At 44.4% G+C, this 14174-nt stretch overlaps 1 protein-coding gene across 1 annotated transcript in view; it reads right to left on the reverse strand.

The window, feature by feature from the left end:
* Positions 1 to 14174, reverse strand: part of LOC122561437 (dynein axonemal heavy chain 3-like) — a 466282-nt gene that overhangs the window by 86400 nt on the left and 365708 nt on the right. Inside the window, exons 48-51 of the mRNA XM_043713180.1 lie at positions 13295 to 13477; positions 7564 to 7722; positions 4901 to 5008; positions 2072 to 2236 (exon numbers count right to left, since the gene is read on the reverse strand). Coding sequence (XP_043569115.1) covers positions 2072 to 2236; positions 4901 to 5008; positions 7564 to 7722; positions 13295 to 13477 — 615 coding nt within the window. The remainder of the gene's footprint in view (positions 1 to 2071; positions 2237 to 4900; positions 5009 to 7563; positions 7723 to 13294; positions 13478 to 14174) is intronic.

Genomic DNA, 14174 nt, shown 5'->3' on the forward strand with positions numbered 1-14174 from the left:
TCATTACCCAACACTCACCTCCCAACACCCTCACCCCTATTACCACCATTACCCAACACCCACCTCCTAACATCCCCAATCTTATCACCATCATTATCTAACATCCACCTCCCAATATCCAACATCCCTACCACCGCCACCATTCCTGATGAAAGGGTTATGCCTGAAATGTTGATTCTCCTGCTCCTCAGATGCTTTTCCAGCACCACACTCCAGCATCTGCAGTCCTCACTTTCTCCTACCACCACCATCATTCAACACCATTTCCCAACACTCTCATCAATATCTTCTCATAATCAACACCCATTTCCCACACACTCATCATCCTGACCACCATCACTTAAAAGGACACTCTCTCCAATTATCCCAATCCCACTCTCAACACCTAACACCCCTTCTCCCAACACTCCTTTTCCATTCACCTAGAATCCCTCCTTCCAAGCCCCACCTTCCCATTACCCAAGACCCCTTCTCCCACAGCCAAACATTCTGTATTGGTTGGAATGAGGTCAGCCAGCTAGACCTCATAGAATAAGAGTTCACTGGTTGGGGCTGTTAATCTGGTCCAATCAGGGAGCTGAAAATGTGTTGCTGGAACAGCGCAGCCGGTCAGGCAGCATCCAGGGAACAGGAGAATCGACGTTTCGGGCATAAGCCCTTCTTCAGGGGTTCCCTGGATGCTGCCTGACCTGCTGCGCTGTTCCAGCAACACATTTTCAGCTCTGATCTCCAGCATCTGAAGACCTCACTTTCTCCTCCAATCAGGGAGCCATGGCTGACATATAAAAAAGGTGAGTGTCAAAGATACTGACGCTCTGCTATGTGATTCTGAATGAGGCAGTACTTAAGTCAAGAACTGTTTATGTATTAATAAAGGGAGCCATAGTTACGGGATATTGGCCTCTGGGGAGGTATGTCATATCCCTTCTCCTAAACACCCTCTCCCCCATCACCTAATATGCCTTTTCCATATCTAACATCTCGACTTCCAGAAACCCTACCAGCAGACACCCACTCTTATCATAGATGCCAGGCCTGGTCTAGAACTGAGTTGTAAAGTGTGGCACTGAGAAAGCACAGCAGGTCAGGCAACATCCAAGGAGCAGGAGAGTCAATGTTTCGGACAATCAGGAATCTCCAGAATCTGTAGTCCTCACTTTCTCCTCGTCTAGAACTGGCACAGTTGCTGTTATGTGACTATGTGTGTCATTCTAGCAATGAGGGAGCCACGGGCACGGCCACAATGCAGTGATATAGAATTCTCTTAGCTTGGGACAACTCAGCAGAGTGAATAAAGCCAAGTTCAGGGTGATTTCAAGACAGGTGACACCTCTACGTGCTGTCTCCATTTTTCTACTGAGATGGGAACCATCATCATAACTATTGTGGAACTGCTGCCTGTGAGTGTTGAATAAGGTTCTGAAGGGGTTAATGTTCACGTTGTATTGATTCCTTCCATTGTACTAATATCACACACATTTTGAGTGGAGATCTTGGTTCTACCCTTGCTTTCGGACAAAACAGATGGGTCTGTACTAGCTCCATAAGGTCCTAGCAATTCTGCCTGACTAAATGTAATTGTACTTATCGCTATCATCCAATTTACCTTCTGGTTAACCAAGAACAGCGCCTTTTCTGTCGAGGCTCTACTACAGTGATTCTATTAATCACTAGATAGCCCTCTGACAAAGCAAAGATAAAAGAGAATTGGGGCAGTGAACTCCCTTATCCAGCTCCACAGACTGGTAAACGTGGCAAATACCACAATGTGCCAGCAATGGTTTTCTGGGAAAATATCACAATGAATGGTGTGATTGATGACAAGGTGCATGGACACTTTATTGTTTTAAAATATATTTGGGACTGTAAGATTGTCTTCGGTGTGAGCTGTGTCCAATATGGGTACAGATGTACCAGTGCAGCAGTATGTGTGATGGCAGAATGGGTAAATTATGTGCACTTTTACACATAGTGATGGTAGACAACCTGCAAATGTTACACCTTCTATCACCTTACCGATTGCTGGAACACAACATGAAATGAACTGGCTTTAACCTTGTATAAAGTTTACCTTTGCGACTTTATCATAGACTTCAATGGCTCGGACCCAGCTGCAGAGGCCCTCACAGGCTGAGGAAACATTCCTGATGACACATGGTTGAAATTCAGGATTGCTGATAAAGTCTCTTCGAATGTGGGCTATCACTTTCACAGGGATATTGTCTTTATCGAAATCCTGTGGAGAGGACATCACAATGTTGACTGACAGAAGCAGAACTGGCAGTGGAAGCAAAAACTTTGTGCAGAGTCTGTTCAGTGTAGAAACTGAATGAGACTCAGATTGATAGGACATTCCCTGATGAAATGAACAGAGAGAATGTACTCTCAGGTAGGACCCACACCCAAACATATCTTCACCACCTCCCTGAACATGTTCGGCTTCAAAGAATCATTAATTGAACCTCAGGGAATAGTTATTAACAAATGGGAAGATTATTGAATGCAGCCTGCCCTCCTGCATGGAAGCTAATCCCTATAAAAGAGCTCTTTTTTAAGTTTATCAAGTCAAATATTTATTCACAAAATATATTTCTTCATTTCAAACACACTTCATGCAGTATAGTTCACTGTAGTACTGATGAAATTTGACTTGAATTGTGGTTCATCGAAGTTATCCCTCACCTTTCTAAGTAATCCATTCACCTTGAGTCTCTACACTATCACAGCTCCTATGCTATTCAAGTTTCTTGGGGTTGTTAACAGCAACACAATGGCACAAGGCAATGAAGAAAAGAAATACTCTCAACAATTTGGTGAGGATCGTCAGTCTGTGATGATTCTCCTGGGAGAGAGCCTTCATATTTCATTGCACACTCCAAACCCTGACTCGACGCTATGTTTCTCTCACTGTGATGCTATGTGATGGCGTAGCAGATAATTGAAGAGCCCAGTGTTATGAGGGATGCTGCTTGTGATTGTTCTTAGAGTTAGCACCTATGGTGTAACCTTCAGAAGGACTTCCAACTGTTATCCTCAGAGAATCACAGTCCATCCTTTGTGCTCAAACACTCCAAATGAACAGTGCAATTGGTGACATTCTTCTGCCTTTTCCCCACCTTCCCCCTACACATTCTTCCTTTTAAGGTTAACATTCTGCAATTGAAACTGTTTCTCTTCTTCAAGGAAAACAGTCCCAACTTCTTTAATCTATCTTCATCTTTGAAGTTCCACATCCCTGAAACCATTCTTGGTAATATTTCTCCAATGAATTCACCTTCCCCCTAAAGTGCAATGTCCAAAACTGGATGCAGTACTCCAGCTGAGGACAAACTAGTGCCATTTACAAGTTCAACATAATGTCATTGCTCTTGTAACCAAAAGAGAAAATGCGGGAAAATCTCAGCAGGTCTGGCAGCATCTGTAAGGAGAGAAAAGAGCTGACGTTTCGAGTCTAACTGACCCTTTGTCAAAGCTAAAAAAAGGGAGATGTAGGGAGGTATTTATTTATACGAGGCTGAGAGAAGGTGAGTCAAGAAGCAAAGGTAGCAATAACGAGGTGATAATGACAGTGCATAGAGAGATTATAGGGAGATTAGGGGCTGTGAATGACCAAGGCTGAAGCCAGTGCTATGTGACAAAATATGTGGGGGATGGGTGTGATGGGAAGGTGCTGAGTGTGATGGGAGAGGTGTTAGGTGTGATGGGAATGTGCCGTGTGTGATGGGAGAGGTGTTAGATATGATGGGAAGGTGCCGTGTGTGATGGGAAGGTGCTGAGTGTGATGGGAGAGGTGTTAGGTGTGATGGGAATGTGCCGTGTGTGATGGGAGAGGTGTTAGATATGATGGGAAGGTGCCGTGTGTGATGGGAAGGTGCTGAGTGTGATGGGAGAGGTGTTAGGTGTGATGGGAATGTGCCGTGTGTGATGGGAGAGGTGTTAGATATGATGGGAAGGTGCCGTGTGTGATGGGAAGGTGCTGAGTGTGATGGGAGAGGTGTTAGGTGTGATGGGAATGTGCCGTGTGTGATGGGAGAGGTGTTAGATATGATGGGAAGGTGCCGTGTGTGATGGGAAGGTGCTGAGTGTGATGGGAGAGGTGTTAGGTGTGATGGGAATGTGCCGTGTGTGATGGGAGAGGTGTTAGATATGATGGGAAGGTGCCGTGTGTGATGGGAAGGTGCTGAGTGTGATGGGAGAGGTGTTAGGTGTGATGGGAATGTGCCGTGTGTGATGGGAGAGGTGTTAGATATGATGGGAAGGTGCCGTGTGTGATGGGAAGGTGCTGAGTGTGATGGGAGAGGTGTTAGGTGTGATGGGAATGTGCCGTGTGTGATGGGAGAGGTGTTAGATATGATGGGAAGGTGCCGTGTGTGATGGGAAGGTGCTGAGTGTGATGGGAGAGGTGTTAGGTGTGATGGGAATGTGCCGTGTGTGATGGGAGAGGTGTTAGGTGTGATGAGAATGTGCCGTGTGTGATTGGAGAGGTGTTAGATGTGATGGGAAGGTTCCGTGTGTGATGGGAGAGGTGTTAGGTGTGATGGGAAGGTGCCGTGTGTGATTGGAGAGGTGTTAGATGTGATGGAGGAGTGGACTAGGTTGTTCATTGCTCTTGTACTCTGTGCCCTTTAATGAAGTCAAAAAATGCCGTATGCTTTAATTAACTGGTTTCTTAACTCATTCTGTGAATTTCAAAGCACTGTGCAGCTCGGCCTCTCCACTCTTGCACTCCCTTTAGAGTTTGAACCTTTACTTAAATTGTCTCTCCATGTTCTTCCCATCAACTCAGTTTTAACTCAGAATTCCTCACATTAAGCTTCATCCACTGTACCAACCTATGCTCTCTCAAAGTTGTGCACAACCTCTGTAACTCCTGCTAAGTTGAATTTGTAGCAGACTTTACCTTCAGTGATTCCAGGAATTTCATATCACTCAGCATCTTCTTTGCAGAGGGCCAGTAATCATCCATACTTTTCCCATTTGCATCCACTTTTTTCTCAGGTTTAATTCCCTCAAGAAAGATAGAAGTTGGATATTAGGTTATTTACTGCTACTTAGAAACAGATTTGTTTCTGCTGTTCTACATTTATTAAATTGATTTGCACCATTTTATCTGGTAGAGTTTTGGAAGTCCATTAAAAGAGCCCTAAATTTGGGCGGCACGGTGGCACAGTGGTTAGCACTGCTACCTCACAGCACCAGAAACCCGGGTTCAGTTCCTGCCTCGGGCAACTGTCTGTGTGGAGTTTGCACATTGTCTGCGCGGGTTTCCTCCCACAGTTCAAAGATGTGCAGGTTAGGTGAATTGGCCATGCTAAATTATCCACAGTGTTAGGTGAAGGGGTAAATGTAGGGGAATGTGTCTGGGTGGGATGCTCTTCGGAGGGTCGGTGTGGACTTGGGCCGAAGGGCCTGTTTCCACACTGTAAGTAATCTAAAAAAAAAATTTGTGAAGAAAATGAAACAGTTGCTGAAGGGTCTGGATTGTTCTGAATAAAGGGTTTTTACACCTTTGAATTGTTAGGTGCTGTATTTTAATGCTTTAGTGCAGTGATTCCTCAAAGGGACCTGTCTTATTTCAGCAAGTTGGACTTTACGTTGACCAGGTAAAAACAATGACTGCAGATGCTGGAAACCAGATTCTGGATTAGTGGTGCTGGAAGAGCACAGCAGTTCAGGCAGCATCCGAGGACAGGCAAAATCGACAGCCCGAAACGTCGATTTTGCCTGTCCTCAGATGCTGCCTGAACTGCTGTGCTCTTCCAGCACCACTAATCCAGAATTTACGTTGACCACCCTTGTGTACTTTTTCATATGCATTGCACACTTTCCCAATGGAGGAAAAGACAAATTGCAGTGATAATGTATCAAAATGTCAGTCTTTGTTGCCATTTTTATCTGTTGTTACTTAAACAGCTGGGATAGATATAAATATGGTTTTAACACATGAGAAAATCTGACAATCTGAAAATACCTTCTGCTGCTTCCTTACATTGATTGCCAGAAACGTTTTCCTGAAATGAACACTTCTTTTCTGTTGATTATTTAGACAGCTGTAGTCATTATCAATGTTTGGCTGAGTTTTCAGGGCTAATGGACTTCATAACAGTAGCTGTTATATTCATTTGACATTGAAAGACAGCCTTCAAGAAGTTGAAGTAACAGCTTATCCCTTTGATGTGATTACTAGTTTGCTGACATAAACACATAATGCAAAGTATTTTACAGATGGCTGAATTCACTTTTTCTTAGAATTAATAAATGGAGGCTTTCATTAGATGCCGAGATTTACTTTTCCCCCAAGGTTAGTAAAATTATTTTCCATCAATATTATATCGCACCTGAGGACTGTACTGCTCACAATCTGCATTGTGAACCCGACCTGGTGTGAAAAGGCGAAAGTGGTGTGTGCGGCCATTCATGAGTTGGGCATGTGGCTTGCAGACCACAAAAGTGTGCTGGTCCAGTTTTGCAGAGGCCAGCGAGAGAGGTTCAGCCCTCAGTGTTCAGGAGATTGTGTCTTAGGATAAGGACAAGAAGCAATGTATATAAAAACTGCACCTTTGGCAGAATGCTGGTCAATCAAAGGTGCTGTGAAAGGAGGCTTGGTGTGTCACTGAAGTGTATCTAGTAGATAGTACACACTGGTGCTACTAAGTCTCAGTGGTGGAGGGAATGGATGCTTTTGGATGTGGTGCCAGTAAACTGGACTGCTTTGTCATGGACGGTGTCAAGCTACTTGAGTGTTATTGAAATTGCAGTCAAATATACAAGTGGGGAGTATACCATCACACTCCTAGCTTGTTCCTTGTAGATGGTGGACAATTTTGGGGAGTCGGGATTCCTAGCTTCTTATCTACTCTTGCAACTCCTTTATTTATATAACAAGTGCAGTTCAATTTTTGGTCAATGGTAATCACCATTGATAGTGGGGAGTCAGTAATGCCATTGAATGTGAAGTTAACATTAATGCCACACAAGGGTCAGGCAATGCCACTTGGCACTTTTCAATCCAAGTCTGAGCATTGACCCGCTTTTGTTGCATTTGGAGTGCTTCAGTATCTGAGGAGTCGCAAATGGTGCTGAACATTTTGCCAGCATTGGCAAACATCCCTACTCCTAACCATATGATGGAGGGAAGGTCATTGATGAAGCAGCTGAAGATGATTAGACACTATCCTGAGGAACTCCTGCAAAGAAGTCCTGGAGCTGAGATGATTGACATCCAACATCCACAACCATAGTCTTCCTTTGTGCCAACTATGACTCCAACCAGTGTAGAATTTGCCCCCTAATTCCAGTTTTGCTAGGGCTCTTTGATGCCACACCTCGTCAAATGTGGCCTTAATGTCAAGGATATCACACTTACTTCACCTCTGGAATTCACTTGTAGAACTTAGCATGATGTAAAGTTGTCAGTATAACTATTCTGTAACATGATCGGTTCATATGTTCCTCAACATGAACACAGATACCATGCCAGGTGTATTATGGGAGCGTGCAATTTGTGAAAATGCCATACGCACTTTTTTCAGTGAACATTAGACTTTTTACTTTCTGGGATACCTTCAAGATACAAATGGCAGTGAGTGTGAGCCGCACCCCTGCTGGAGGGTTCTGCATGGTCTTCAGTAGAGTGATATCACTGGCCTTCAGTGTGTCGAGAGCTGTGATAGCATCGTTGAGAGCTGGCATAGCCACACTCAGCTTCTGCTCACACTCAACCTACAGGAGAGTCACACAGTTACCCTCTGGCTGGAGGACATAAGGTACAATCAAACACAATTATATCAAAGTATGTCAATCCTTTTATGTCAAGCAATGCCTCAGTGATACAGTCAAATGGGATGTTTTTTACTCTAAATTAGAGACAAATGCTTTCCATTTCAGTGTCTTGCCATTATTAGTCAAGGCATAGAGCTTAAGAGCAGGGAGGTTATGCTGAAAAACTATAAAATGTTGGTTAATTTCAGCTAAAGCATTGTGTGCAGTTTTGGAATCCACATTATAGGAGGGATGTGATAGCATTTGAGAGAGTGCAGAGGAGATCTACCTGGATGTTGCCTGGGCTGGAGAGTTTTAGCTATGAAGAGAAATTGGACAGACTGGGGTTTTTTTTGTTACTGTAGAGGAGATTGAAGGGTGATATGATTGAGCTGTATACAATTCTGAGGAGCAGGAAGAAACCTTTTGCCAAGATTTTTAGATTAGATTACTTTACAGATTAGATTACTTTACAGTGTGGAAACAGGCCCTTCGGCCCAACAAGTCCACACCGACCCGCCGAAGCGTAACCCACCCATACCCCTACATTTACCCCTTACCCAACACTACGGGCAATTTAGCATGGCCAATTCACCTGACCTGCACATCTTTGGACTGTGGGAGGAAACCGGAGCACCCGGAGGAAACCCACGCAGACACGGGGAGAACGTGCAAACTCCACACAGTCAGTCGCCTGAGGCGGGAATTGAACCCGGATCTCTGGCGCTGCGAGGCAGCAGTGCTAACCACTGTGCCACCGTGCCGCCCAAAATGGAAGGATCAATGACCAAAGGGCATGGATTTGGAGGAGCTGTGAGAAAAGACCTTTTTACCCAGCAGGTGGTGGCAATCTGGAACTTTGCCTGTAACCATGGCAAAGGCAGAAACCCTCATAACATTTAAGAAGTATTTTGATATGCACTTGCAATACCAAGGCATACAGGCCTATGGGCTAAGTGCTGGAAAATGGGATTAGAGTAGTTAGGTGATTGTACTTGATTGGTGCAAAATTGATGGGCCGAAAGGCCTCTTTCTGCTCTGGTGACCTCTCTGATTCTATGACTTCTGCACCTCCGATTGCTCAGGTAATCCGCACTGTAATGCTGCATAAAGGACGCTGTGTGTTGAGGGACACAGCCAGCTCATAGACTGGACCAGGCTACATCTCCGGGCTCTTCACTCACTGCTGCAACACTGACTCACTTTGAGCCTGTCTGGATGCTCACATCAGCCAGAGATTTCAGGCTCATCTTACTGCCATATTGCTATGCTGTTTAATGCAGCACCAAGTCAAGAGGTTTGTCATTGTTATCAGCAGGTGTCAGTCAAGACAAAAGAGTTAATGAGTCCTGGTATGGTAAGTGTTGGGCAGCCTCCTGTACCAGTCCAGGGCATGCTCAGAGCAGTACAGACAGGATCCCCTCCTCATAAGGAGTGAGGAGCTGAATGTCAGGCAGTTTGCCACCTGTATAAACTCTTTCTGTCCTATTGTGGGCTTCTTTCTTCCGAGAGTGAGAGAGTGAGTCTGGTATTACAGGAGATGAATTTGGTTGAACAGTTATGTATGAGCCTTGATGGGAGGTGGGTACAGTACAACAGGGTAGGTTTGGTTGTACTGAGTGTGAAGGTAGATAGAAGGGGAAGATGGTGGCACTTAGAGTATTGGAGTGAAGAAGGACATTGATTGTCTTCCTACAGTGTTGGGCATTCCTCCAGATGGCTGAGACTACTTGAAACACAGGCTGGCATGCCCTGGTTTCATGCCCTCCACCCTTGGTCTTGGGGTAACTGTGCACTGCCCTGTCAGCAGGAGCACAAAGTGGGTGCCGGTTTTTCCATCTGCCATGTCAGGGGCAAATATGTGTTGGGCATCTCCGGACTGAGTGTCTGTCGAGGTACAAAACAGGATTTTTAAGGTGGCATTGGTGCTAGGGATGTCGGTATTTTTGTTTATTGAAGACATCTGCTTATAGAATTATAGAGTCAAAGAGTCCAACAGCATGGAGACATGCCCTTTTGCCCAAACTTTGGCCCAAAATGTCAATTACGCTAACCACTTCTCTCTGCATTGACCTATATCCTTCCAATACTTTCCTATCCATGTATTTGTCCAAATGCCTTTTAAATGTTGGTAATGTACCCCCCTCAACCACCTCCACTGGTAGATCATTCCATATGTGTACCACCCTCTGTCCTTCAGATTCCCATTTATTCTTCCCACTCCAACCTTAAACTGATACAATACTCCAAGTGTGGCCTCACCAACATTCTGTACAACTGCAACATAACTTCCCAACTTCTATACTTGGTGCCCTGACTGTTGAAAGCCAGTGTGTCAAAAGCCTTCTTCACTGCCCTTTCTACTGGTGACTCCACTTTCAGAAAACCGTACACCTGAACTCCAAGTCCCTATGTTCCACTACACTCCTTGAGGTCCTGCCATACACCATGACAGTCCTACCTTCATTTGAAATTCCAAAATGCAAGACCTCACACTTTTCTATATTAAACTCCATTTTCCATTTCTCGGCCCACTTCCACAGCTGATCAAGAACCTGCTGCAGTTTCTGATAACCTTTCTCACTGTCCACGATACCGCCTATTTCAGTGTCAGCTGCAAACTTACATGCCTTTTACATTGTCATCCAAATCAGTGATATAGATAACAAGCAGCAATGGGCCCAGCACTGATACTGAGGCACTCGACTAGTCACAGACCTCCAGTCCGACAAGCACCCTTCCAGTACTATCCTCTGCTTCCTACCATCTAGCCAATTGTGTATCCAATTTGCCAGCTCTCCCCAGATTCCATACAATCTAATCTTCCAGAGCAGCTGACCATTTAGAATCTTATCAAAAGCCTTACTGAAATTCATGTAGACTATGTCTACTGCCCTGCCCTTGTCAACCTTCCTGGTCACTTCATTGAAGAACTGTAAAAAATTTGTGAGGCATGACCTCCCATGCACAAAGCCATGCTGACTACTCTAATCAAACCCTGTCTTTCCAAATGTATATCTTATCCCTCAGAATCTTCTCAAGTAACTTATCTAACACTGATGTTAGGCTTACTGGTCTGTAGTTCCCAGATTTTTCTTTCCAGCCCTTCTTGAATAAGGGCACAACATTCGCTACCCTCCAGTCTTCCAGAACCTCACCCATGGCTAATGATGATGCAAAAACGTCAGCCAGGGCCTCCATATTTTCTTCTCTAGCCTCTTGCAAAATTCTTGGAAATATCGTGTCAGGACCAGGAGATTTATCCATCTTCATACGTTCTAATACATCCAACTGTGATATGGACTGTCCCTAAGATATCACCACTAACTTCCCTATATTCCCAAATCCTCATGTCTTCCTGCAAGGTAAACACAGGGGAGAAATATTCATTGAGGACCCGCCCATCTCCTGCGGGTCCACACTTACTTGATGGATCTTTCTATTTTAAGTAAGGGGAGGTTGTGCCTGACAAACCTGTTAGAATTATTTGAAGAGGTGACAAGTAGGTTAGACCAGGGAAACCCAGTGGATGTGGTCTATCTAGACTTCCAAAAGGCCTTAGATAAGGTGCCACACAGGAGGCTGCTGAGTAAGGTGAGGGCCCATGGTGTTCGAGGTGAGTTACTGGCATGGATTGAGGATTGGCTGTCTGACAGAAGGAAGAGAGTTGGGATAAGAGGTTCTTTTTCGGAATGGCAGCCGGTGACAAGTGGTGTCCCACAGGGTTTAGTTTTGGGGCCGCAGCTGTTCATGTTATATATTAATGATCAGGATGAAGGGACTGGGGGCATTCTAGCGAAGTTTGCCATGATACGAAGATAGGTGGACAGGCAGGTAGGACTGAGGAAGTGGGGAGGCTGCAGAAGGATCTAGACAGTTTGGGAGAGTGGTCCAGGAAATGGCTGATGAAATTCAATGTGAGCAAATGCGAGGTCTTGCACTTTGGAAAAAAGAATACAAGCATGGAATACTTTCTAAACAGTGAGAAAATTCATAAAGCCAAAGTACAAAGGGATCTGGGAGTGCTAGTGGAGGATTCTCTAAAGGTAAACATAGAAGAATACAGCGCAGTACAGGCCCTTCGGCCCTCGATGTTGCGCCGATCCAAGCCCACCTAACCTACACTAGCCCACTATCCTCCATATGCCTATCCAATGCCCGCTTAAATGCCCATAAAGAGGGAGAGTCCACCACTGCAACTGGCAGGGCATTCCATGAACTCACAACTCGCTGAGTAAAGAACCGACCCCTAACTTCTGTCCTATACCTACCCCCCCTTAATTTAAAGCTATGCACCCTGCAGTGGAGGCTGGGACGCTAAATGTCTTCAAGGCAGAGATTGATAAATTCTTGATGTCACAAGGAATTAAGGGCTACGGGGAGAATGCGGGTAAGTGGAGTTGAAATGCCCATCAGAGCTGAAAATGTGTTGCTGGAAAGGCGCAGCAGGTCAAGCAGCATCCAAGGAGCAGGAGAATCGACATTTCGGGCATGAGCCCTCCTGCCCGAAACATCGATTCTCCTGTTCCTTGGATGCTGCCTGACCTGCTGCGCTTTTCCAGCAACACATTTTCAGCTCTGATCTCCAGCATCTGCAGACCTCACTTTCCCCTTGAAATGCCCATCAGCCATGATTAAATGGTGGAGTGGACTCGATGGGCTGAATGGCCTTACTTCCACTCCTATGTCTTATGGTCTTAAGTCAAATGTAGACAAAGTGTACAATTAACCATATTGAAAACTGGATTAAACAATTAGATTGATGGTGTGAACTACCAAGTTATGGAGACTCCTCCTGCCTCTGTCCTAACACCTTGTCCATCTTAAAGCAAAGTCCAGGCATTTCTGAGCACCAGCATCCCTCCGCTTTGTTTTACTCTACCTAACACTCCTGACAATTCTTTAACAAATAACCTCGCAGCTGTAACCCCAAAGTATTATTTTGGATCTTTACACAGCACCAACACTCTCATCTATACTGCCAATTCTAACATTGTTGTTGGGAATATTAATCCCCATGCTGGAGTTGGGATCATGCTGGATTTTGGATCAGTCAGCTGAGAAATAGACATTTCAGATCAAGAGATTTGAGTAGGATCAACGATCATTGGAAGTGTGGAACAGGCTGGTGCATGGAGTGGCAAAGCTAACCATTCTTCTGGTGCACCTTGTGTCAATATGAGTACTGATCCATATTGTCCAGGTCAGTTATTTATTTTACCTCCTTAAAATGATCCTTGGCAAATTATCAAAATGTTCAGTTTTCAGACCATTCAGTTTTTGACCAGCCGCATTTCAGACACTGAACAAATAATATTAGGATTAAAGTGTGGTGTAGTTTATCATATTTAAATATCAAAATACAATACAAGTCCAATGGGGAACTTGGCTACACTTGGTTTCCTAACTGTTGTACTCCTGTAGTCAGAATGCTGCCGGGGCTGTCAGCTGTGGGGGGTATGTAAGTCAGAGTGGGTTTGACTCTGTCGCTAAATCTTTGTCTTTTGGATGAGGCAGCATTCAAATAATTTACCTTAATCGCCCGGGCCTCCTGTGCTGCTTTATTTGCTGTTTCTTCATCAGTTTCCACCACCCTCTTCACAACCTCCACCTCCAGTGTCTCATTAGCAATGACCTTTAGAAGCTCCTCTGTCTCCTGGTTTCGTTCCATTAACAGAGGCTTTAACCCTGTCAGTTCCTGCTGCATTATCGCAATCTGATTGAGTACAACAAAAAAGGATCAGCACAATATATGTGTGTGTGGGTGTCTATAGTTGTATATGTAGGTGTGTGTGTGTGTGTCTATAGTTGTATATGTAGGTGTGTGTGTGTGTGTCTATAGTTGTATATGTAGGTGTGTGTGTGTGTGTGTCTATAGTTGTATATGTAGGTGTGTGTGTCCATAGTTGTATATGTAGGTGTGTGTGTGTGTGTGTCTGGAAAACTAGAGATAAATATAAATAAATGGCAAAATAAGGGTTTCTGAGGGCAAATAAGAGCAAGAAAATGAGGAAAAGATTTTGCAAAGAGAGCACTGATCCTACAGATAATGAGTCTGGTGAATTAATATGAAATAGGGAAATGACAGATGAACTGAGCTGCGATTTTGCATCAGTCTTCACTACACAGGATACAAGTAACATCCCAGAAGCAGAAAATCAGGATAAATCAGAAAGTGGAAGTGAGGAAGGAACTCAGGAAAATTACAATCACTGAAGGAATGGTACTGAATAAATTGTCAGAGCTACATGCTGACAAGAGCCCAGCTCTTGAGGTACTTTGGTTTAGGATGTAAAAGAAGGGCGAATGAGATAGCTGATGCATTGATTTCAATTTCCCAAATAAATTCCCTGATTTGGAAACTCCCACTAGATTGGTAGCTAGCAAATGTAACTTTTTTATTAAGAAGGGAG

The sequence above is a fragment of the Chiloscyllium plagiosum genome, chromosome 23, assembly GCF_004010195.1.
Source record: "Chiloscyllium plagiosum isolate BGI_BamShark_2017 chromosome 23, ASM401019v2, whole genome shotgun sequence".
NCBI classification, from domain to species: domain Eukaryota; kingdom Metazoa; phylum Chordata; class Chondrichthyes; order Orectolobiformes; family Hemiscylliidae; genus Chiloscyllium; species Chiloscyllium plagiosum.